The 25,438-nt window shown below is 63.6% G+C and overlaps 1 protein-coding gene across 5 annotated transcripts in view; it reads right to left on the bottom strand.

Moving 5' to 3' along the window:
- The window catches only part of IKZF1 (IKAROS family zinc finger 1), a 47,950-nt gene that overhangs the window by 22,007 nt on the left and 505 nt on the right, over positions 1–25,438 (bottom strand). For all 5 annotated transcript variants that reach the window (XM_045587179.1, XM_045587178.1, XM_045587181.1 and 2 more), the window contains exons 2-4: positions 18,758–18,811; positions 9,519–9,631; positions 4,108–4,114 (exon numbers count right to left, since the gene is read on the bottom strand). In XM_045587179.1, the coding sequence (XP_045443135.1) occupies positions 4,108–4,114; positions 9,519–9,631; positions 18,758–18,797 (160 nt within the window). In that variant the 5' untranslated portion in view covers positions 18,798–18,811. The remainder of the gene's footprint in view (positions 1–4,107; positions 4,115–9,518; positions 9,632–18,757; positions 18,812–25,438) is intronic.

Genomic DNA, 25,438 nt, shown 5'->3' with positions numbered 1-25,438 from the left:
CTCCATCCCCACACGCTGTCGGACAGGAGCCCAGGCCCAAGGGGCGGGGGTCAGAGCCGCGTATCTCCTCCCCCCGCCCCCACCCCCGCCCCCGCCCCCGGGGCAGCCAATGCCACTAACAAAGCAGATGACCTGAATGTTTTTAAAAATTAAAAAGGCTGCGTTTTTTGCCGAGACCGGTGTGGCTCAGTGGATAGAGCATTGGCCTGCGGGCTGATAGGTCTCAGGTTCATTTCCGGTCAAGGGCATGTACCTTGGTTGCGGGCACATCCCAATAGGGGGTGTGCAAGAGGCAGCTGGTCGATGTTTCTCTCATCAATGTTTCTAACTCTCTGTCCCTTTCTCTTCCTCTCTGTAAAAAAATCAATAAAATGTATTTAAAAAAAAAAAAAAAAGGCTGTGTTTTCCGCCGGCACCTTGCGAAGCTGCTGTGCAAATAGGACCCCAGGGCCTGCAGGTCAGTGTTCCAAACATCCCCCCACTCTCCCCGCATCCTCCCCCTACCCCCACCCCCCGCCCGTGAAACAGCCCCAGCAACACAGCCTCCCCCCAGCCGCACTGAGGAGGCAGCCGGGCGCGGGGACTGGAGGGGAAGGCGCGTCTGGGCGGGGCCGAGGAGCCAGCACTCCGGCCTCTGTGGGTGTGGACTGAGGTCCGGGCCGCACAGACCTGAGGACGCATGAGCAAGGGCAAAGGGAGCCAGGGCTACTCTCCTCCTCCCCCCTGGGCCCTTCAGAATTAGGCCATGGACGGCCCGGCCCATGTGGCTCAGGAGTTGAGCGTTAACCTGTGAACCAGGAGGTCAGGGTTCGAATCCCCGTCAGGACACGTGTCGGGGTGGCAGGCTCCATCCCCAGTGTGGGTCGTGCAGGAGGCAGCCGATCCACGATCCTCTCTCATCATGGATGTTTCTCTCTCCCTCTCCCTTCCTCTCTGAAACCAATAAAAATATATACTTAAAACAGGAAAGGAGAGAAAAGAAACCACACCCACCAGCAGGTGCGTGACCAGGCCTGTGCGGGGAGGCAGACGGCGTGTCCCTGTGCTGCTCCTGGTTCTCCTCTCACCACCCTCCTCCTGCTCCGTGTCTCTGCAGGGAAAACCCTCTGAGCCTCAGAACCTCGCCTTTCTGTGCCTCCGGGCACCTGGGACCAACTGGGTCCTTCCACCCTCTTCTCACTACCCACCCGGTCCGCCCCGCAGGCTGCTCCCGGCCTCCCGGAGCTGGCCATCGGCCCTCGGAGCGGGGCGCTGGGCTGCCCTGGGCATCTCCCCTTTCGTTCTGCAGGGCTGGGCGTGGGTGATGGGCTGGGGTGGCGCCTGGAGCTCCCGACCAGTGGTGTTCAGGCTGCTCTCAGGACTAGAGCGGTTCCACTGGCAGCATTCCTCCCGCCCACCTGTGCGTGCAGGGAGCACGCGGTTCCACAGAGGCACACGTCACGCCCAGACCCCAGTGCTGTCGACTGGGGTGGCTTGTCCCTTAGGGAGGGAGAAGGCTGGGGGGGGGGGGGGGCAGAGGCTCAGACTGGGAAGCCAGCTCTTGTCACGCGGAAAAACGAAAACACTCACTTCCCTTCTCCTCCATCTGCATGTGACTTACGTATTCGGGGACACGCTTTCCTGAACATTTCGGTTTAAAACGTATACGTATTTTTATTGTTTTTAAAACATGTCTGTATTGGCTTCAGAGAGAAGGGAGAGGGAGAGAGAAACATCGATGATGAGAAAGGCTCTTGGATCTACCGCCTCCTGCACACCCCCCACTGGGGATCAAGCCTGCACCCCGGGCCTGTGCCCCCACCCGAACTGAACCCTGACCTCTGGGTGCAGGGGTGCCGCTGGGCCCGGGAGCCAGCGCCCGCCCTGCCCTCCGTGCCAGTTCCCCTCCCTGCCGGAGGAGACTGCGTCCCGACTTCAGCTCTCTCTGGGAGGGCCCTCCCCCGGGGGTGGCAGTGCCTACGGCACAGCCCGGGCAGCCAGGGCGCTGCGTCCGGACGCTGCACGCCGCTGGGTGACGCCACAGGCCACAGGGCGGCACTCCTGCGCTGGGTGCCTCACATGCAGCCCGGAGGCTGACAGTCTGCTCCTCCGTCCCACAGAACGCCAGGGAGACACGGACCGCAGCCATGTCAGGACCAGTGTCCTGAGGAACCGCATCGGAGACCGATTGTAAAAGGAGGGAGGGAGGGGGGAGGGAGGGAAGGAGGGACGGGGGGAGGAGACAGGAAAGGACCCTAAGACAACAGCAGCACAGCATCAGGGTGCACTGAGGCCGGGGTCCTGGCTGCTCAGGATGAGGGCGCTGAGGGGAAGCACAGGCTTTGTTCCTCACTCTGCCCCCCCTCACGCTGCACCCGCCCTCACTCTGCTCCCCCTCACGCGGCACTGGCCCCCACGCGGGAGCAGGAGGCAGAAGCAGCTGTGGGGGTGGGAATAGCCCAGTGGAGACAGCGGACAGGCTTTCCCACCTGGCCGTGAGGTCAGACTGGGAGTGAGCGCGGAGGCCGCTGTGGGGTGGCAGCGGGGCTTGGAAACGGTGAGTGGACGCCGGGTTTAGAATGAAGAACACGGCCGCTAGCTCCTCAGTACGGAACCCCTCAAACCGCTGCCTCGCCTGAGCACCGGGCGCTGCCATGCCAAAGCCGACGCGGGCGCGGTCACATCACGGTCACGGTCATTCTTTACCATCACGGGCGGAGGGCAGATTGCCGCTCCGCTGAGGCTGAGGACAGCGCGCCCGCCCCGTCCCAGACAATCAGGAGGCCATCACAGCTGCCTGCAGGCCCCCATCAGCGCTCTCATTCCAGCCGGCTCACCGCTGATGTGCCCGTCCTTCATCCTGAAGGGGACGCGGCCGGCCAGGCGGCACCACCCCGCCGGGCAGGAACAGACAGGCCGGCCGGCCGGCCTCCCGGAGTCCAGCCTGGGCCTTCAGTGGGAGCTGCAGGCTCGGCCAGTAGCCACCCCCGAGGGGAAGTTGTCCCTACCCTTCCCCCTCCCCCTTCCCTCCCCAGGCCGCCTGGGGACACGCCCGGCCCCGCGCCCAGAGGCCCTGTGCTGAGCTCAGTCCTGAAAGTGGGGCAGGCGGGCGGTTGAGTGACTCCAGTTGCTGCCATGCCAGGTGCCCCGGGGAGAGCCGTCCTCCACAGCCCCACCTGCGTGCTGCCGCCCGACCGGGCCCAGAGGAAGCCACAGGCCCCTGCCCGGCCCCTCCTCGCTCTGCACACGCCTCTCCGGGCTGGGCTCCGTCCCGGGACCTCACATGGCGTTCGGACACCAAGTTCAAGTCCAAGTTAATGCTCTCCTGGGGAGACTCCTGGGAGTCAGTGGCAGGTTCAAGGGGCACAGAGCAGTCCTGCTTTGCGTTCCAAACTTCTTCACACCAAATAACAGCCGCGGCCACAATCTCCCCATGCCAGCCTGACATGCCAGGTGTCCCCTCGGGAGTTCGACCGACTGGGAGTTTGACCGCTCGCTATGACGTGTGCTGACCACCAGGGGGTGATGCGGAACGAAGGGAGGCCCGGCCAGCAGCTGCTAGGGACCCTCCCCGTGCATGAATTCGTGCACTGCACCTCTAGCAGTAATAACAACATGTCCCAGAATCCCCTTCCAATCACGCTCTCCCAGCGACACACCTACAACGCGGGGAGTCTTCTACCCACAGAGCCTGTGGGCCTTACAGTCCCGTGTGTGATGGCCACAGGCCAGAGCCGTCTGTCATCAACTCCTGTTGGACAACCTACGCTGACCTCTCACTTCCCATGGTTCCCCATAGGCTTTTCCTCCCACAGCACCCGCACCCGCACCCTCATCCTCACCCTCACCCTCATCCTCGCCCTCACCCACACCTTCACCCACAGACCCTCACCCTCATCCTCACCTTCACCCTCACCCAGACCTTCACCCTCATCCTCACCCTCACCCTCACCCTCACCCTCACCCGCACCCTCATCCTCACCTTCACCCACAGACCCTCACCCTCATCCTCACCTTCACCCTCACCCACACCCGCACCCACACCCTCACCCAGACCTTCACCCACACCCTCACCCACACCCGCACCCTCACCCACACCCGCACCCACACCCTCACCCAGACCTTCACCCGCACCCTCACCCACACCTTCACCCACACCTTCACCCACAGACCCTCATCCTCACCCTCACCCTCACCCACACCCTCACCCACACCCGCACCCACACCCGCACCGACACAGTGGCTCCTACCCCCTCGGTGGCTCTCGAGGTGCCGAAGCTCTAGGGGTGCCAGCGGAGCAGGTAACCAGCCCCCACAAAGCAGAGCTGAAGTCCTGGCTAGCACCTGCTGGTTTCCATGGTGTAAATTCTTCCAGCCCACGGCTTCTCCGGACCTGCATGGCCCCCGTTGGCCCTGGCTCTAGCATGCCACTGGGGGGCTCCTTCTGAGCTGCTTATACACTCCTGCTCACCCCCTGCCCCAGCCCCACCCCCAAATCCCAGCAGCCGGGTCAGACTCGGCCAGAGCTGGATGATGGCAGCTGTGGTTCCTCTGCTTATCTGGGCGGCGCAGTCCTGCCTCAGGCATGCAGGCTGGGGCCGGGGGGTGGGGGCCGGCTCCCCAGGCCATGGCTCGTTCCACCGAAAGGCACTGGTTCTGTGGAAAGGAGGGCCCTGGGCAGGCTCTGCTGGGCCTCGGGCCTTGACCTTCCTGCGTTTGCATAGAGGGAAGCATTTTTTTTCTGGGTTATATTTACACTTCCCAAATCAGAAATGTCCTAGCAGATGGGACAGGTGGCAACCGGCAACCGCAACTCAACCACCCCCCTTTTATTTTCCATTTCTTTCTGAAACCTCCCGTGAAGGAAAGCTAACGGCATGTCGGTTGGCTGCTCAGTGCACACAGCTCGCTCTGCTCTCCACACAGACGGAGCCAGGCGGAGCGCAGACCAGACCGCTCCGGGGGGGGCGGGGGGGGGCGCGCCTCACTTCCCGTCCCCGCCCCATTGGGGAGCCCTCAGCGTGCAGCAGAGATAAGAAGAACCGGGCTCTGGCTGTAAATAAGCAGCTTTTCCGTTACACCTCCGGAGGCGGGAGTTAGCCTGGAAGCCGGTCCGCAGGCCGGGATCTGGCTCTGACAGGCTTCTCTCTGGCAGGTTTGGCTGCAGATGTCCTGTCCCTTCCATTCCCACGCCCGGTCTGGGACACCGGTCTGTGTGAAAGCTTAACTACCCGGCTGCAAACCGCCCCGATGGGCAGGGCTCTCATATGTGAGGCGCGCTGACCCGCGCGGCTGACAAGGCGGTGGTGAAATGGGGGGTGCAGTGGGGCTCTCACCTGAGAAATATGGGGGACCCCTTGGGGGCATGATGACCGAGGTGAGGTGGGACGTGGGTGGCTAAATATGCCCCCCGGGGAGGAGTCGGCGCTGCCCCCAGTGCCACCTGTGCCCATTGAGAAGCCCCGACCTGAACAGTCTGCCTGGTGGAGCTCACATCCTAACCCACCTGCGGTTCTCAGCCTCCACCGAGAGGGGAGGGTCCCGATGCACTCACTCATTCTCTGACTCACTCACAGGCTCCATTAATTCACTCATTCACTCACTCATTCACTGCCTCACTCACATGCTCCATTAATTCACTCACTCATTCACTCACTCAATCACTCACAGGCCCCATTAATTAATTCACTCACTCACAGGCTCCATTAATTCACTCACTCACACATTCACTCAATCACTCACAGGCCCCATTAATTAATTCACTCACTCATTCCCTGACTCACTCACATGCTCCATTAATTCACTCACTCACACATTCACTCAATCACTCACAGGCCCCATTAATTAATTCACTCACTCATTCACTCACTCATTCACTGACTCACTCACAGGCTCCATTAATTTACTCACTCATTCACTCACTCATTCTCTGACTCACTCACATGCTCCATTAATTCACTCACTCACACATTCACTCACTCATTCTCTGACTCACTCACAGGCTCCATTAATTAATTCACTCACTCATTCACTGCCTCACTCACATGCTCCATTAATTCACTCACTCACTCATTCACTCACTCATTCTCTGACTCACTCACATGCTCCATTAATTCACTCACTCACACATTCACTCACTCACTCACAGGCCCCATTAATTAATTCACTCACTCATTCCCTGACTCACTCACATGCTCCATTAATTCACTCACTCACACATTCACTCACTCACAGACTCCATTAATTAATTCACTCACTCATTCACTGACTCACTCACATGCTCCATTAATTCACTCACTCATTCACTCACTCATTCACTGCCTCACTCACATACTCCACTCATTCATTAATTCACTCACTCACTCACTCGCTCCTCACTCACTCACTCATTTATTAATTCACTCACGCATTCATTCACACATTCATTCATTCATCATTCACTCATTAACACACTCACTCATTCAGTTATTCACTCACCATTCATTTATTCACTCTCATTCACTCACTCATTCACTTATTCACTCACCATTCATTTGTTCACTCATTCATCACTCACTCATTTACTCACTCGCTCACTCATTCCATGACCCTCACCATCATTCACACCCCTACTGCGCCTCCGCCCCAGCTGCTCTGGGACTTCGCCACCACCTGAGGCCTTCCTCCAGCACCACCTGCTCACTGCCCTTCCCTCCCTTTCCCAGGACTGCCCACCATGTTTCTCCCCAGACCTTTTCCCCCCATCAGGGCTCACTCACTCCCTCCTAGCCCTCTTCCTACCACCCCTGCCTCCTCCTGCAGGCCCTGGCCACGCCCCCTGCTTTAACTTCGGTGCCAATGGCTCGGCCTCCGTGAAGGCCCGGCTCTGGCAGGCCTCTCCCACCAGCGCGAAGGCAGTGCAGCCCGCCACCTGCTTAAGCTGGAGCCTCGGGCCTCTCACCCACGGCCTGTTTCCACAGGACGGGCCCCTGGTCAGCAGCACCCTTCTGAGTGCCAGGCCGGGTCCTCGGGAATCCCGGAAGACGGGCGTCTCTCCACTGGCATTGCCTGGCTTGGCTGTGTGCAGGCGACCACCTGCTGTCTGCCCCAGGCCTCCCGACCAGTCACAGCCTGGACACAGGCTCCCTAAGCTGCCACTCAAACCATCGCAGCCCGTCAGCCGCCAAGAGGATCGGGCTGGGGGAGGGGGGGAGGGGCAGATGGCCGTGGGCGCCTGCAGGTGCTTCTCAGGGGAACGAAGACTCCAACCGAGGAGCCACCCTGAGGTCCAGCCGCCAGGCCTGCGGTGCCCAGGCCCCTGCCCCCGCGGCTGCAGCTCTGATGCTGCGATAACTCCGAGCGCTCAGGCTCGGGCTTATCAGCTCAGCGATGCCTGGAGATACAGCACTTCCTCCAACTGCTGAGTGAGAAGCCGGCTGCCTCCCCCGCTGCTGCCTCCAGCCGGCCTCTCCTCCCGCCCCCTCCCCGTGGAGCCCGCCAGGCCATGCATCCTGTCAGAGCCGTGCTGAGGTGGGACTGACACTGAGGAAGCAGCTAAAGCAGGAAGCCTCTGTGGCTCCCCGTCCTCCCCAGACCCAGTGGAGGGTGTTCCTCAGAGAGAGTTCTTGGGCAAGAAAGAAACTTTGTTTCTCCACACATGACCCTTTTTCTGGGTTCCAATGAGGGGAAATAAAGATTTCTTCCTGCTTTTCTTTAGTATTTTCCATTGTGGCCAGGGGGAGTCGAACCCGGGTCCAGCTCCCAGAAGGGAAGGACCAGATGAGCTAACTCCGCTCCCAGAAGCCACCTGCTGCCACGGCGGGCGTGTGATCGGCTGCGGGGAGGGGGCCGCGGGGCCGGCCCAGCAAGGCGGGGGGGGGAGGGTGTGCAGGGCGGGCACTGGGCGGCAGAGGCCAGGGGCGCGTCCAGAGACAAGCCCAGCGCTGCCACCTGTTCACTCGCTCCCCCTCGCTCTGGCCCCACAGGAGCCATGGCTGCCCCGCCCGGTCCTCCGGGTTTCAGGCTCGGTCACTCCTGCTGCATCAGCCACCCCCGTGCTCAGGGAGTCCTCTGGCCTGGGCCCGGCTCTGGCCCTCAGCGGGGTCCCCACTCCTGCTCTCACTGCTCAGCGTCGGCTGTCCCCCTCAGGGCCCAGCTGGGTGGGTGCCCTGCTTCTGGCCCCTTATCTCTGCTCCAGCCCTGCCCCCCCGCCCTCCTCTCTGAGGGCACAGGCACCTCCAGGCAGGGGGCCACAGCCTTGGGAGCCCCAGGGTCCTTGCTCAAGGTTAAGACCCGGATCGTTTTGTTAAAATCAATGTGTCTGCTTCCGTCCAGGTGCCCACACTCCCTGCTCCCCTCCCACCTCAGGTGAGGCTGCTCTGGGTTCCGCTGCCCCTTCACAAGCCACCATTCCCTCCATTCCACCTGTTCCACCCGTTCCATCTGCCCTGCCCTGTCCCTCTGTCTGTCCGACCCTCCCCTCTGTCTGTGCTACTCTGTCCGCAGCCAAGCTTGCTGCTCCTTTCGCCCACCCTGTGCGGGGCTGGGGACAGGTCTGCTGATGAGATCAGGGCTCAGCGCTGCCGCCACTTTAAGGAGGAAGCGAGGCCCGGCCCAGCCTTCCGTCCATCTGAGATGCCGCTCCCTCCAGCTCTGCCGGTCCCCAGCCCTTCCCTCCACCACCCCCCCGCCCACACCTCTGCGCAGAGCAAGGTGCTCCCAGGCCTTTAGCTTCCTAATCCCTGTCCCTCAGCGGTCTCCTTTGCTCTTTTTAAATGTTTTTAAATTGATTTTAGAGAAAAGGAAGGGAAAGGAAGAGAGAGACCTCAATGATGAGAGAGAATCACGGAGCAGCTGCCTCCAGCATGTCCCTTACTGGGGATCGAATCCCCAACCCGGGCCTGTGCCCTGACTGGGACTGGGACCTCCTGGACCTCCGATGCTCTAACCACTGAGCCATGCTGGCCCAGCTCCTATTCCCTCCACACATGCACCTCGCTCCCCACGCACAGTGCACAGGGAGGAGATGACACTCCGCACACGGATGCCTGTGCTCACACACATCGGAAGGACGGCCTCTAAGCCGGGGGCGGGTGGGCAGGGGCTGGCTCGTGGGCCCTGCTCTGCTCACCCCTCACCCCTCGCCCCTCACCCCTCACTTCTCACGCACTGCTCTGCGCTCCGAGCATTGTTTATCACCCGTACTTTCTGACTGTAATTTCCCATTTTCCGGTGAATGTAGCCTTCAGGACCAGCGGGGAGGGAGGCGTGAAATGCCGGTCTGTCCCGTCACCCTGAGCGCTAGCAGAGGCAGCCTCTCGCTGACACCTGGGATGGGGACTGTCCCCAGCAGAACTCCTAAACCCCGACACCCCCCGCCGGGCACGGAGGAGAGGGGACAGGCTGCCCCCGTGGCCGCCGTGGGGTCCCGGCCGAGCGGCCGGAGCGTCTGTCAGACAGAGGGCCGCCCAGGACCGCACTCTCCGGTGAGTGGCTGAGGGGCCGTGGGGAGGACGGAGACAAGAAGGAGCAGATGGAGGGGCCGCCGCCCACTCACCTGCCCTGTCGCCCTTGGCGCCCTGCTGGCCTCCGGACGTGGTGGACAGGTCTTCGGGGACCGGCATGGGCTCGTCGCTGTCGTCCGGGGTGTCGCTCACGGTCGGGCTCTCCTTCCCTGTGGAGAGGGGGGTGAGCGCTGGTGTGGCCACCGCTGGGCCTCACTGGCTGGGGCCTGGCGCCCCTGGTGCGGCTCAGAGAAGGAGGCGGACATGGAACCACAGGCTCTGCTGGAGAGGCCGCTGGTACAGCCCTGGGGCGTGTGTGTGTGTGTGTGTGTGTGTGTGCGCGCGCGACACATGTAGACGACACGGGGTGACACGCGTTCTTCACAAACAAACTGGCTGAGCCGGGGCCGTGACCACAGCCGCCCTCTGTGCAGCGCGGGAGCGGGGTCAAACCCTCCTCCTGCTCTGGAACAGCCTGGCTCCTGTTCCTGTGATTTCCTAAGTCCTCACCTGAGGATACTTTCCCGTGGGCTTTTAGAAAGAGAAAGACAGGGGGAAACACACCGAATGAATGGCTGCCTTCTGCTCACACCCCACCCGGCCCGGGACTGGGAGGAGCCTGCAACGAGCGACATGCCCTTGACTGGGATTGAACCCGGGACCCCTGGTCCGAGGCCGACGCTCCACCCACTGAGCCGCACCGCCCAGGGCTCCTTTCCACCACAGAGCACTGTGGCGGCACGGGCACCGGCTCCGACAGGGCCAGGGCCCAGCACCGGCCGACCCCGCGCAGCCGCCCGGCTCCTCACCCGGTGCCGGCTGGGCTGTGGGTGTCTCCGGGCGTCCTCAGGTGCCCTGGGGTGGCTGCGGGTGTGCGATCCCCCTGACCGGGTGCTGAGGTCGGCAGCGGCCGTGGGGAGCCGCCCGAGGGGGTAATGGCCCGAGGGGAGGGGAGAGCGGCCCCAGGGGAGGGGAGGGGGGAGCGGCCTGAGGGGAGGGGAGGGGAGAGCGGCCTGAGGGGAGGGGGAGCGGCCTGAGGGGAGGGGAGAGGCGCCTGAGGGGAGGGGGGAGCGGCCCCAGGGGAGGGGAGGGGAGAGAGGCCTGAGGGGAGGGGAGAGAGGCCTGAGGGGAGGGGAGGGGAGGAGCAGCCTGAGGGGAGGGGAGAGAGGCCTGAGGGGAGGGGAGGGGAGAGCAGCCTGAGGGGAGGGGAGGTGGAGAGAGGCCGAGGGAGGGAGGGGGAGATGGGGAGAGAGGCCTGAGGGGAGGGGAGGGGAGAGGAGAGGCCTGAGGGGAGGGAGGGGAGAGAGCCTGAGGGGAGGGGAGATAAGAAGAGAGGCCTGAGGGGAGGGGAGGGGAGAGCAGCCTGAGGGGAGGGGAGGGGAGAGAGGCCTGAGGGGAGGGGAGGGGAGAGAGGGGCCTGAGGGGAGGGAGAGAGGGCCTGAGGGAGGGAGGGGGGGGGAGCGGCCCGAGGGGGGCGGAGGGGGGAGAGCGGCCCGCGGGGGAGGGGAGGGGGGAGAGCGGCCCGAGGGGAGGGGAGGGGGGAGCGCGGCCTGCGGGGAGGGGAGGGGGAGAGCAGCCTGGGGGAGGGGAGGGGAGAGAGCAGCCTGAGGTGAGGGAGGAGGAGGAGGAGGCAGCCTGAGGGGAGTGGAGAGAGGCCTGAGGGGGGAGGGGGGAGCGGAGCGAGCCGGGAGGGGAGGGGAGGGAGAGCGGCCCGAGGGGAGGGGGAGGGGGAGAGCGGCCCGAGGGGAGGGGAGGGGAGAGCAGCCTGAGGGGAGGGGAGGGGAGGGGAGGGGAGAGAGGCCTGAGGGGGAGGGGAGGGGAAGCGCAGCCTGTGGTGGCGGGGAGAGAAGGCCTGAGGGTAGGGGAGGGGATGGAGGCTGATGAGGGGAGGGTTGAGGGGAGGGGAGGGGGAGAGCGGCCCGAGGGGAGTGAGAGGGGAGGGGGATACGCAGCTGGTGGGGGAGTGGAGGGGAGCAGAGGCCCGAGGGCGGAGGGGATGGGGGAGGGCGGCCCGATGGGAGGGGAGGGGGAGAGCAGCCCGAGGGGAGGGGGAGGGGGAGAGGCGGCCCGAGGGGAGGGGAGGGGAGGAGCGGCCGCGAGTGGAGGGAGGGGGGGAGGGGTAGTGCGGCCCGAGGGGACCTGGGGCGGGGAGGGGGGAGTGCTGCCCGAGGGGAGGGGCGTGGGGAGGGAGAGCGCAGCCTGAGGGGAGGGGGAGGGGAGGGGGGGGAAGCGCCGAGGGGAGGGGAGGGAGGGGGGGAGCGGCCCGAGTGGAGGGTAGGGGAGGAGTGAGAGCGGCCTGAGGGGAGGGCGAGAGCGGCTCCGAGGGGAAGGGGGGAGCGGCCCCGAGGGGAGGGGAGGGGAGGAGGAGAGCGGCCTGCGGACGGAGTGGGCGGGGGGGGGGGGGAGCGGGCCTGATGGGGAGGGGGAGAGCGGCCCGAGGGGGGGGGCGACGGCTGAGGGGAGGGGAGGGGAGGGGGGGAGGGGAGGATGCGAGCAGCAGGCCTTGAGGGGAGGTGCTTGGGGGGGGGGGAGACGGCGCGGCGGAGGGGAGGGGAGAGCGGCCCGAGGGGAGGGGAGGGGAGGGGAGTGCGGCCCGAGGGGGGGGGAGGGGAGAGCGGCCTGAGGGGAGGGGAGGGAGGAGAGAGCGGCCTGAGGGAGCGGGGCGTGGGGGGAGGGCTGAGGGAGAGCGGCCCTGATGTGGGAGGGTGAGTGGGGAGAGCGGCGGGGAGGGGAGCGGGCCTGAGGGGAGGGGAGGGGAGGGGGGGAGGGTGCAGCCTGAGGGCTGAGAGGGAGGGGAGGTGAGGAGAGCGGCCTGAAGGCGGGCGGTGAGGGGAGAGGGGAGCCCCTTGCGGGGAGGGGAGGGGAGGGGAGGAGAGAGCAGGCCTGAGGGGAGGGGAGGGGAGGAGAGCGCGTCCTGAGGGGAGGGCGGAGGGAGCGGCCGAGGGGGGAGCGGCCGAGGGGGGTGAGGGGCGCGGCCTGAGGGGAGGGGAGAGCGGCCCGAGGGGAGGGGAGGGAGGGAGCGGCCTGAAGGGGAGGGGAGGGGAGGAGAGAGCGGCCTGAGGGGAGGGGAGAGCGGCCCGAGGGGGAGCGGCCTGAGGGGGAGCGGCCTGAGGGGAGGGGAGAGCGGCCCGAGGGGGAGCGGCCCGAGGGGGAGCAGCCTGAGGGGAGGGGGAGGGGGAGCGGCCTGAGGGGAGGAGAGGGGGGAGGGGAGGAGCGAGGTAGCTGAGGGGAGGGGCAGGGGCGGGAGAGAGCGGCCCGTCCTGAGGGGAGGGGCGGGGAGGGGAGGGGAGGGAGGGGAGGGGGGAGCGGCCTGAGGGGAGGGGAGGGGAGGAGAGAGCGGCCTGAGGGGAGGGGAGGGGAGGGGAGAGCGGCCTGAGGGAGGGGCGGGGAGGGGAGAGCCTTAGAGAGCGGCCTGAGGGGAGGGAGGGGAGCGGGAGTCAGCGGCTGAGGGGAGGGAGGGGAGGGGAGGGGAGGAGAGGGGAGAGAGCCTGAGGGGAGGGGAGGGGAGGGGAGGGAGGGGAGGGGAGGAGAGCGGCCCTGAGGGAGGGAGGGGAGGGGAGGGGAGGGAGGGGAGGGGAGGGAGAGCGGCCTGAGGGGAGGGGAGGGGAGGGGAGGGGGGAGCGGCCTGAGGGGAGGGGAGGGGAGGGGAGAGCCGCCTGTGGGGGAGCGGCCTGAGGGGAGAGCGGTCGGGTGTCCACACTCCGGTCTGACGGGTGGGGGCCCCGGGAGCGGAGGTGGGCAGCCCGGCCGGGGGCCCAGGCTCACCCAGGGGTGCAGCCCCGCCCCGCCCGGGAACCATGGCAACCGCCTCCGCCAATCAGCAGGGAGGTCAGCCACCGGAGACACGGCCCTTCAGGGAGGGGAGGCGGGCGGAGCCCACAGGAAGGGGAGCGGAGGGAGGACGGGTGGCCTGCCTGCGGCTGCAGGGACCGCTGCTGGCCCGGGGCGCGTGGGGGCCCCTGACGGTGTCTGGTTCCTCCGACCCTTCAGAGGCTGGGGGCTCACACCCAAGACACCCCACACCGGGACACGCCCCCCGGAAACACCCCACACCGGGACACGCCCCCCGGAAACACCCCACACCGGGACACGCCCCCCGGAAACACCCCCACACCGGGACACGCCCCCCGGAAACACCCCACACCGGGACACGCCCGCACGGGACACGCCCACAATTGGACACGCCTCCACGAGACACGCCCACATCCGGGACACGCCCACACGAGGCACGCCCACCACGGACCACACCCGCCGGAAACACGCCCATACCTGGGACGCGCCCACACCAGGACACGCCCCTCCTGGTGATTGCAATGGCTGCCGGTGGAGCTGGGGCTGCGGCAGGGCTCTCCCCAGGACCAGCGCCACCTGAGCTCCGGGCCTCTGTCCCCGGGGGGCCCTGCCAGGGAGAGGCTGTGGGCACATCCGGAGCCAATGCAAAGGGGGAAAAGGTGGCTCACTGTGGTAATCTCCCCGGAAAACAGAGGCCGAGAGACCCGGATGGAAACGACTGGCTCATACCCCGGCCGGGTGGGGTGTGTGACATCACAGACACGTCATCACCGCGACCGAGCCTGGGGAGCAGCAGGGGCTCTCTTACGTCATACCGAGGGGGCCCCAGCAGGAGGGCGGGCGGAACCGCGCAGTCTCTGGTGGGAATGATCCTGCACAGACCGTCAGGAGCTAACGTGGGGGCGCTGCAGGGTGGAGGCTGGGCCACCAGGCACCCAGGCCACTCGCTCTCTCGGGGAGCCCTGGGGCCCACAGGCCTGGGAGTGGAGACCCCGTCTAACAAAGGCCTGATGGCCGGATGCGGGCCAGTGTGGGGTGTGCATGTGCGTCTGTCCCAGCAGCTGTGGTTCTCAGGCTGTGGGGGTGGGAGCTGCGACACTTCCTGTCACACCCAGCTTCTCCTGTGACCGCCTGCAGGACGTTGGGATGCTCCATGGCCCTCTGATCCTGGGCTGGAGCCAGGGGCACCACGGAGAACCAGGACTTCCCCAGGAGGACCTGTCCTCTCCGCCCATCTCATGCTGGTGTGTGTCCCTGTAACCCCAACAGCTTTTTAAAAATGTAATCCATCTTCAATGGAATAGAACAGCCCAGAAATCAACCCAAACCACTGTGCTCCATTAATATTTGACAAAGGAGGCCAGGTCATACAATGGAGTCAAGACAGTCTCTTCAATAAATGGTGTTGGGAAAATTGGACAGATACATGCAAAAAAAAAGAAACTAGATCAACAACTTACACCAATCACAAGAATAAACTCAAAATGGATAAAGGACTTAAACCTAAGACAGGAAACCATAAAAATACTAGAGGCATCCACAGGCAGAGAAACCTCAGACATATGCCGAAGCAATTTCTTCACCGATACAGTTCCTGGGGCAACGGAAGCTAAAGAGAAAATAAACAAATGGGACTACATCAAAATAAAAGGCTTCTGCACAGCAGAAGAAACCATCAACAAAACAACAAGAAAGCCCAATGTATGGGAGAACATATTTGCCAATTTTATCACCGATAAGGGCTTAGTATCCAACATCTAGAGGGAACTTATACAACTCGACAAAAGGAAGATAAACAATCCAATCAAAAAAATGGGCAATGGACCTAAATAGATACTTTTCAAAAGAGGACAGAAGGAAGGCCAAGAGACATATGAAAACTTGCTCAAAGTCACTAATCATATGAGAGATGCAAATCAAAACAACAATGATGTACCATCTGGCACCTGTCAGAATGGCTATTATCACAAACCAACAAACGACAAGTGCTGGCGAGGATGCGGAGAAAAAGAACCCCTCGTGCACTGCTGGTGGGAATGCAGACTGTGCAGCCGCTGTGGAGAACAGTACTGAGTTACCTAAAAAAATAAAAATGGAGCTCCCATTTGACACAATGATCCCACTCCTAGGAATATATCCCAAGAAACCAGAAACACCAATCAGAAAGGACATATGCACCCCTATGTTCATAGCAGCACAATTCACCATAGCTAAGATTTGGAAACAGCCCAAGGGCCCATCAGCAGATGGGTGGATTAGAAAACTGTGGTCCATCTGCACAATGGAATACTACGCTGCTGTAAAAAAGGAGTTCTTACCATTTACAACAGCACGGATAGACCTGGAGAGCTTTATGCTATGCTAAGTGAAATAAGCCAGTCAGAGAAAGATAAATACCACATGATCTCATTTATGGAATATAATGAACAACATAAACTGATGAACAAAAACAGATCCAGAGACAAGGAAGCATCGATCAGACCATCAGACCTCAGAGAGAAAGCAGGGGAGGGTGGGGGTCAGGGGGAGAGATCAACCAAAGGACTTGTATACATGCAAATAAGTCTAACCAATGGACACAGACACCAGGGGAGTGAGGGCATGAGTGGGGACCTGGGGGGAAATGGGGGTGGGATAAGGACACATATGTAATGCCGTAATCACTAAAGAAAAAAATTTAAAAACCAGTGGGAGGAGCCAAGCCACTGAGTGAAACGCTAAGGTCACAGGCAATCTTAGAAAACGGGACAACTGACTCCTGGACCAGGAACAGCAGGGGTGGGTCTGGGAGACACTGAAGAGCTGGCACAGTGCGGGGCTGGCAATGCAGGCAGATGGAGGGTAACCGAGGCACGTTCTCAGGTTCAGGTGAGAAAGAAGTAGGTGTTTAATGAGTGCCGTACGTGTCCACGGTATTACTCACTCTCTCTCTCTCTCTCTCTCTCTCTCACACACACACACACACACACACACACACACACACGGTACATGGCACAGCCAACACAAGCTCATTTCCACGCACGTTTATTTCTGTCCATCTATCCTTTTAATCCTTATGCTGAAACTTGTTTCCAGGAATAAAAACACACTTTCGAAAAGAAACAGTCATTTCAAAGAAAAATAAAATAGAACGTAATGGACCTTTGTGCCGATGGTCCGACGGAGGGTGTGTGTGCGGGGTTTGGGGTGCCGGCAGTGGGTACAGCCAGCCACGGGTGGGGGCCAGGAGGACGCTCACCGCCAGGCGCCTGCCGGTGGGGCGGGCTGCACCCCTGAGGCTAATACAACAGTGTCATTCCTGTCATCGAGAAATAAAAAAGGATTTAAAATTAAAAAAAAATGTAGCCACTGTTAAAAAACAAGACAGACTGCACTGGCTGAGGACACCTCCTGGCGCCAGGTTCCCTGTGTCCGACGTGGGGGGACCAGGGACTAATGCGAACAGTGGGGTGTGGTGTGAGGCGTGGGCCAGCCTGATGAATAGGACCCCCCCCCCCCCCCTGCATGGAGCAGTGGGAGCCGGAGGAGAAAGTGTCCTTGGCTCAGGCCTCCAAGCAGCCAGGGCCGGGGCCACCGGGCCCCCAGCCGCGCTGTCCTCGGCCTGCCCTCACTCCCGGCCTCAGCCTAAGAGGCCCTGATTTGCCTAAAAGCCGAGTCCGCGGGGAGGCTGCCGGGACAAGCGCCGGGCGGGAGGGAGCTGAGCGCTCAGCGACCTGGACGCCGCGCGGGCAGGCACGGCTCAGTGGAAACCCTCTCGACGGGCAAAGCCTCTTCACGTGGGCTCTACCGTGTGGACAGTGCCCCGCCCTGCCAGCCCAGGAGGCCTGGCGGACAGAGGGCCTGGCCCCGCGGTGCCGGAGGGTGGCAGGCACGGCTTGGGGGGGGGGGGCTCTAGGGTGCTGTGGCCTCCTTAAAGCCCTTACACCAGGGAAATGGGCCGCTGTGAGGGTGAAGGGACAGTGATGCGGAGCCCTCACAGGCCACTGAGCACACGGGCCACGGCAGCCACGGATGCATCAGACGTGTGCAGCCCCGGGCCATGCTCCCTCCGAGCTGGGTGAGACACGGACCACGCCGTGTGGGCAGCTGGAGAGCGGGATCTGGGGCCTGGGTTGCACTCACGCCCGCAGGGCCTGAGCCCTCCCATGGGGTGTGTTCCCGCCACCCTCACTGCCTCGAGCTGCCTGAGGAGGACACGGGCGTCCCATGGTTCTCAGCCGTCAGCACTGCGCACCGTGAGGGCGTGCCTGGGGAAGCCCTGAGTTCACGGAGACGAGGCCACACTCGCCGACCGTTCTCACGCCCCCAGCGGCACCCCAGGTCCAGCGCCACTGGGAAAGCTGGCCCTCGGCTGGGTTGCTGCAGCCCAGAGCGAGCCCACACCCTGTCTCCCCCCCCCCCCCCCCCCCCCCCCGCACAGCCACACAGAGGAGGGCCCCTGTGCCCGTAGCGGGTCCGTCTCCAGGCAGGCACGGCTCAGCACATGCCAGGGCCTGCCCCGGTCCTGGTCTCCCTCACGGACAGTTCAGACCCAGAGGCAGAATTCAGGGACACCTGGGAACCAGGGGGCAGGCCGGCGACCTGGGCTGACGTGATGGGGCTGTAAATACAGCATACAGAACCCCTGGAAGCCCATCTGCTGCCCCCCAAGCCCTACAGCACAGACAGGGGTGTTTCCTCACCCACACCCCGGGGAGGGGCCGGGCGGCCTGTGACCCACCCCGCCTCACCGCCTACTCCTCACGGCTCCACTTCCTGTCCCTGGGCCACGGCCCACACGGCTTGAATACACATAAGGGGCCCCGGCTGGTGTGGCTCAGTGGATAGAGCATCAGCCCTAGGACTAAAGGGTCTGGGGTTTGATTCCCATCAAGGATTGGTTGCAGGCTCCATCCCTAACCCTGGTTGGGGCTACGAAAGGCAGCCAGTCAATGTGTCTTTCACATTGATGTTTCTCCCCATCTCCCTCTCCCTCTCCCCCGCCCCGTCTCCCTTTCCCTCTCCCCCACCCCCCTCCCTCTCTTTCCTTCCACTTTTTCTAAATATCAATGGAAAAATATCCTCGGGTGAATTAACAAAAAACAGAAATAAAGATAAACAAACATATGGGGAAGGCAAGCAATGTTGCTTCCACACTTAGAGATTCTAAACTTTCCCCAGCTGCTCCCCTCTCTCTCTCTCTCTCTCTCTCTCTCTCTCTCTCTCTCCTTCTGTCTGTCCCCTTCTCTCACTGTTAAACAAGGGCCTTGGCAGGTGTTGGGTCCAGAGAAGACCAGCCAGTCACCGCCCCCTTCCCCAGGGGGGGACCCACGTGTAGGAAGTCCCGCCCGGCTGGCCCAGGCTTCGGGCAGAGCTGACGGTAACTGGAGATTTCGGCTCAGCCTCTCCGGCTGGGACGGCCTCTAAGGGCTGGCATTGAACACTGACACCAACTCCCCCGTGGCGTTCCCTTCTGCCCCGCCCCCCCCATGACCGGAACCCCCACCGGGCCCCCGAGGGCTCACCTGAAACCTGGGACAGGTCTTGGCTCTCGTCTCCGTCCATGGTCCTCGGGGCACCTGGGAAGAGAGGGAGGGTCAGTGTCACGCAGCCCGTCAGACGGAGCACGGCGATAGGGTGATACAGCGCCCTCCTCCCCGGGCACGTGCGGGGAGTGTCAGACGGGCCCGGCCGGGACCCTGAGGAAGCGGCATCACAGAGATTTATAAAAATACCATCACGGCGCAGGAGGACCAAATTTGTTATTTATTGTTAATTTCCTGCTGCATAATAACCCAAAATGCAAACTGACTGCAACAAAATTAAGCAGAAAATTAAATGGCCCCGGGTCATTGTGGGGCCCGCATCCATCCTCGCGGCTGATCCATAGTTATGTTCTCTCTAATTTACTGAGCACGCATCGATGAACCTTGAGTCGGCGTGGTGACACGCGCGGCGCCCGCAATCAGAAAAACGAAGCAATTTGCTGAAGAATGTCTCATTTACGCGGGCGCGCGGGGGCCGCCGTCCGTCCATCAATAATGGATGCGCCTCCCGCCGGCAGCCGGCCAGGCGTCCGTCTCTGTCCGCGCCGGCCGCCTCGCCTTCCCCGCGCTCCCGCCGCCCGCAGCGAGATAAGCTGGAGGGGCCGGCTTCCTGTTTGCTGACAGACGCGCTCCCGGGAGGGTTCAAAAAGAGCGAGCGGCCGGAGGAGCCACCCGCGGGCGGGCAGAGGGCGGCCCCGCAGGCTCAGCCTCGCGGGGACCACCGAGGGGCCTCCACGCTGCTCAGCTGCTCGGCCGGGCACCGTCAGAAGAGGCCGCTCTCCCCCCAGCAACCTGGGTCTGTTTTGTTTTGTTTTGTTTTATTCAGTTTAGTTTAGTTTTTTATTGATCTCAGAGAGGAAGGGAGAGGGGGAGTGAGACAGCAACATTAATGATGAAGGAGAATCATGGATCTGTTGCTTCCTGCACGCCTCACACTGAGGATGAAGCCCAAAACCCGGGCCTGTGCCCTGACTGGGAATGGAGCCCTGACCTGCTGGTGCCCAGGTCCACGCTCCACTGCGGAGGCGCGCGGGCGGGCTGGGTCTGTTTTCCGGGGGCCCCTCTGTCTCTTTGGTCCCGAAATATGGGTCTGAGCTGTGTGGCCTGTGTTCAGCAGAGACCTGGCGGGGGGGCGGGGGGGACGGGATTTGGGGGGAAGAGGGAGGTAGGGGTGGCGGGGGCGGGGGGTGTCTCTCAGGGGTCCCTGCCCCCTGCAGTGAGGGTGGCCATGCAGGCGGAGGCTGGGCGTGTGCTCACGGGGCATGTGGAGCACAGGTTTCTGCCCAGAGGCCGACCTGGTCATGAGGCCGGGAGTGGCCGTGGCTTCTCTGGACGGGAGGGGCTCCCCATGCGTGAAGGCCCCGGCGGAGTCACAGGGCGACACGCGTGTCCAAGGCTGCATGTGGCTCAGGCTCGGCTGGTGGCCACAGAGGGCGAAGGCCCAGGACCAGGGGACAGAGCAGCCTAAGGCAGAGCCCACTCAGCGGCCAGCAGGGCGCCAGGCCCAGATCCCAAGGTGTCTGAGGCCCCCCAGCCTGGCCGGTGTGCTCAGTGGTGAGCACTGACGTATGAGCCATGAGGTCAGGGTTCGATTCCTGTTCGGGGCACAGGCCCGGGCTGTGGCTGGATCCCGTGGGACCGATGGCCTCGGATGCAGAGGACTCAGGCAGGGAGCAGGTGCCTGAGCGACTCGCCCCCCACTCCGAAGGCACAGGTCTGTCTCACGTGGAAATGGGAAACGGAGGCGGAGGGGCGTGAAGACGGGATGGCACTGGGATGGCGTCACTGGGGAGATGCACTCGCCTCACTGCACCCCCAACCCGTCTCTCCCTCACTCCCTCCCTCTCTGACTCTCTGTCCCTGTCTCTCCCTCTCCCCCTCTGTCTCTGTGTGTCTCCCTCTCTGACTCTCTGTCCCTGTGTCTCTGCCTCTGAGTCTCTCCCTCTGTCTCTGTGTCTCTCCCTCTGTCTCTCCCTCTCTGTCTCCCCCTGTGTCTCCCTGTCTCTCCCTCTCCCCCTCTGTCTCTGTGTGTCTCCCTCTCTGTCTCTCTGTCCCTGTGTCTATGTCTCTGTGTCTCCCCCTCTCTCCCTCTGTCTCTATGTCTCTCCATCTGTCTCTATCTCTCCCTCTCTGTCTCTCCCTCTGTGTCTGTGTCTCCCTCTCTGTCTCTGTCTCTCTGTCTGTTTGTCTCTCTGTCTCTCCCTCTCTGTCCCTGTCTCTCTCTCTGTCTCTCTGTCCCTGTCCCTCTCTGTCTCTCTGTCCCTGTCTCTCTCTGTGTCTCTCTCTTGGGGACAATGAGCTTTTGGAAACACCTCCTGACCTTGCCTGTCTTCCTCCTCCCACACCCACGAGGGCGGGAACTGGCTGTCCCTGGGCAGCCCGGGAGCCTGGGCAGGGCTGTGTCGGGGAGGAGTGGGCGGTCTGAGGGGGCGGGGCCTCGGACCTCGCAGCGCCTGGCCCGTCTCAGGAGGAGCGCCCATCCGTCCCGGGATTGGCTCTGGAGCTCTGGCTCCGCCGTGGCTCTGAGAGGGCGTCCGGCTCAGGGGAGTCAGAAGCAGGCGAGGCCATTGGAACCCACAGCTCCCACCTCTCCGCCGCCCGTCCACGCGGCTGCAGGCTGAGTGCACCGCCACGGCCCGCCACTGAGGCCCACCACCGTGGCCCGCCACCGAGCGCAGCTCCACCGGCAACCCGGCTCCGCTCACAGCTCCCGTCTCCTCCCCAACACGCCGGGCAGGACGCCGGGCAGCACCTCGGAGGGCACGGGCGGGCCACGGTGACCGCCAGGCGCCTCGGGGAGACGCGGCTCTGCAGCTTGTGTGGCGACAGGTGTCCACCAACCACGCGGTCACTTTGCACCACATGTCACTCCCGTCATTACGGCGTACGCCTGAAACCGCTACATGCCACGTGTCAACTATGCCTCAGCGAGAAAGACAAAAATGACATGCACACATACACACACACACACACACATTTACACACATGCACATATACACACATATTCACATATATACACATACGTGCATGCATATGAACATGTGCCCTCCCTGACACGGACCAGGTAGAGTCTGCCCAGGAACACGTCCCAGCACCCTTAGAGACGCACATGTGCCAGACACACGTGGAGGGAACAGGCGCCGTGTTGGTGCTTCACTGAAACGCCTCGGCGGGGCCCGGGCCCAGGAAACCCCGAGGCCGGCCGGACATGGCTTCCCGCTGAGCGCCAGGCCCGGTCCCCCTCGCAGGCCCATGTGCTGAGGGCGTTTAACCCCAGCCAGGCCTGTTCTCACCTGCAGCCCATATCGTCATCCCATTCCACAGAGGAGAACCCGAGCCTGAGAGAGCAGGGGCCAGCTGCAGGCACACACCGTGGAGACCACAGAGTGAGATTCGAACCCATGACCGGGCGATGGTGACACCGTCTCAGTCCACTGACCCCATCGCCCGGCGCCATCACCCCGATTTCACTCGGAAGCACGCCCGCTCTTTGAAGACCTGCCATGACCGCCCCCCACACCCCGGTTTGTTTCCATCCTGGTCACTGGTCCTCCGGCAGCACTGACCCTCCTGCCCAGCCACCTGCTCTGAGGACAGCGGGACTCCCGGCCCACAGCGCAGGGCCTCGAGGGGGCGGCCTGGCGCACGGGGCGCGGGTCACAGTCCTCCCGCCCTTTCGGTTTCCGACGAGGAGATTTCACTCTCGGGTCCGTCCTGTCCCCACGAGAGACGCGTCTCCGCCGAGAGGCAGCCGTGCGCGGCCTCGGGGCGTCCGGGGACCTCCCGGGTGCTCCCGGCGCCTGGCACGGGGGTGGGGGGAGGGGCACAGACTTCCTGCCCGAGGTTCACTTTCGATCCTTTTCATCTTTCAAACACGATCCACCTACCCATCCACCACGCTCACAACTGTCCCACCGGCGGCTGCCCAAGTCCCATGGGCGGCAGGGACTCCGGCGTGCCCTCCCCCCCCCCGCGTGCCCCGATCGGAGCCACAGGTGCCACCTGCATCCGCGGGCAGAGGAGCGCCGACGGGCAGTGCCGGGCTCATCTGTTCCAGGCCGGAGGGCGGGGCAGGAGGGCCAGCCACAAGCTGCACCTCTGAGCCGGAGGACCACGGGCTCTGACCTGCCGGCGTGGAGCACCTGCCTCCGAGGACACAGAGACAGTGGGCGGGGCCACTGAACAGGGGGGAGGGGCTGGACACAGGCTGACAGCAGGGGGCAGGGGTGTAGCTGGGAGCTACAGGCCAGGAGGCTCCAGTATCGCAAACCCCATCTGCCTGTCCAGTGTCCTTCCCACATCCGCCCAGCCCATGGCCCATGTCCATTCCATGTCTGCCCATCCTGTCTCCCTTCTGTGTCCTCCCATCCCGTGTCCCTCTGTGTCTCTCCCGTGTCCCATGTCCCTCCCGTGTCTGCCCATCCCGTGTCCCTCTGTGTCTCTCCCGTGTCTTCCCTGTCCTGTGCCCCGCGCCCCGGGAAGGGGCCAGGCCGCCTGTGGGGCCTCCTGCGCCCGGGCTCTCACACGCCTCCTCCTGAGTCTGTCCACGCAGCACCAGCCTCACAATCCACACGCTGGGCCATCCCTGCGCCTGGCCCTCGTCCTCGCCGGGCCCCTCCCTCAGCAGCCCCCTGAGGGGGAGTGGCTGCTGGCGCCCGGTCACTTCAGTGAACCTCGAAGCACAGACGCATTCCGTCCGCCTCTACCCGTCCCGGAGCTCGGGCACGGCCAGCGACTGCGAACCCCGACCCCGTCTCACAGCATCACAGCGGAGAGACAGCAGGAGCCCCTCCCGCCCCGCGCCCACCGTCTGCTGTGACAGGCGGGGACCGGGCCACCGGCCGTCAGCTGTGCCCCCCGGCAGGCGCGTCCGCTCGCTGGGACCCTCCTCGCCTCGGGAGCCGGCAGCCCGTTTGGGAAAGTCTCTGCTTCCTGCTTCTCAGGCACAGAAATGGGCACCGGGGAAGCACCTCGGGGTGCGGTGAGCCCCACCTGCTCTTCCTCCGCCCGCCCGCCTCCAACACGAGCCCGGGGGAGGGCGGCCTGCCTGACCCTCTGACGCCTCCTCGCCGGGAAGCCGCGGGGAGCTGGGCGGGCGGGATTCTCTACAAGAACCCGCATCTGGGCAAGGCTCTCCCGCTGCACAGCAACCAGCTCCATCAGGTAAGCAGGCGTCTGGTCATAAAACCCGGAGAAACCAGCCCTATTCGCACTGGGAGACCCCAAACGCAGACCCCGCCGGCCAGCTCCAGCTCTCAGTAGCTCCGGCACTTCCGCCTCGAACCTCACTGCCCCAACTTCAAAGGCTCAGCTGCCAAGTCCTCGGGGGAGGGGAGAGAGGGACGAGGCGGTCAATGGAGTGCAGGTGATACAGTGTCTCACTGACGGCCACGGCGGATCACCAACAGCCATAGCGTGTCACCAATGGCCACAGCGTCTCACCGACAGCCAAAGCATGTCACCGATGGCCAAAGCATGTCACCGACGGCCGCAGTGGATCACCGACGGCCACAGCGTGTCACTGATGGCTACAGCGTGTCACCGATGGCCACAGCGTGTCACCGATGGCCACACATGTATCACTGATGGTCACGGCACATCACCAGTGGCCACAGTGGATCACTGAGGGCCACAGCGTCTCACCGACAGCCAAAGCATGTCACCGATGGCCATGGCATGTCACCGATGGCCGCAGTGGATCACCGATGGCCACAGCGTGTCACTGATGGCTACAGTGTGTCACTGGGCAGCTAGCACTGCTGTGGGAGGTGCCTGGCAGTGGCAGGAGAGGGCCCGGGTGCTGAATGGCTGTGATTGGGTCAGTGAGCGGGACAGGCGGGTGCCACCTTATTCCGTGGAGAGAGCTCCGCACTAGCCCAAACCCCAAGGCGCCGAGGTGGCCGCCCAGCCCCAGGGACAGGCCCCCGCCCCCGGGGGAGGGGCACCCAGAACCTCCGAGGGGCTGCGACTTCCTCCTCCGCCCGCTGGTGCCTCATTTAACCGAAAGGGGCCCTGCAGGGCGGGCGGCTCAGCTCGGCTCCCGCCAGGCTCCCCGCCTCCCTTCGGGCGCTTAAACTACTCACCTGCAGCATCTTACGTTTTCCTTTTTAGAAGTTACTTTTTTTTTTTTAACCAAAGCTCTGTCTGCTCTACATTAATCTGAAAATGCTTTACGTCCGGGGAAACGTGCACCGGGCAGAAGCAGGAAACCGCAGCACAGCGCTGGGACCCGCAGCTCCGGCCGCGGCCAGGGCGTGACGGGCTAAGGGGGCCTGGGCCTCAGCTCCAGCCTCCAGGCAGCCTCTCCGGGCCCTCCCCCGCAGGGCCCGCCCCGGAGCAGGCCGTCACTGTCCGCCGGGGGCGCGGGTGGGGGTGGGGGACTCGGCCTCTGGCTCCAGGGCAGCTGGGAGGACCCTCCGGCCTGGGAGGCCTCAGACGCGTCCTCCCTCCCCCTCCTCCCAGGACTCAGGCTGAACCTTCCCGCCAGCTACAGGCGGGTCCCCACCCAGGCTGCCTGTGTGCTCCAGCGGCCAGACCTGACCCAGACACGTGCCCCCGGCCGGCGAATCCACACCGGCACGGACTCGTCCACGGGGCCGTCCACAGTGACGGTTTCCAGGGGGCAGAGCTGCCCGGTGTGCGGGCGTGGGCCGCGGTCGG

This window comes from Pipistrellus kuhlii, unplaced genomic scaffold (assembly GCF_014108245.1).
Source record: "Pipistrellus kuhlii isolate mPipKuh1 unplaced genomic scaffold, mPipKuh1.p scaffold_m20_p_26, whole genome shotgun sequence".
NCBI lineage: Eukaryota > Metazoa > Chordata > Mammalia > Chiroptera > Vespertilionidae > Pipistrellus > Pipistrellus kuhlii.
Note: the sequence above shows the minus strand (reverse complement) of the source record. Positions and strands in the feature narration are given on the sequence as shown.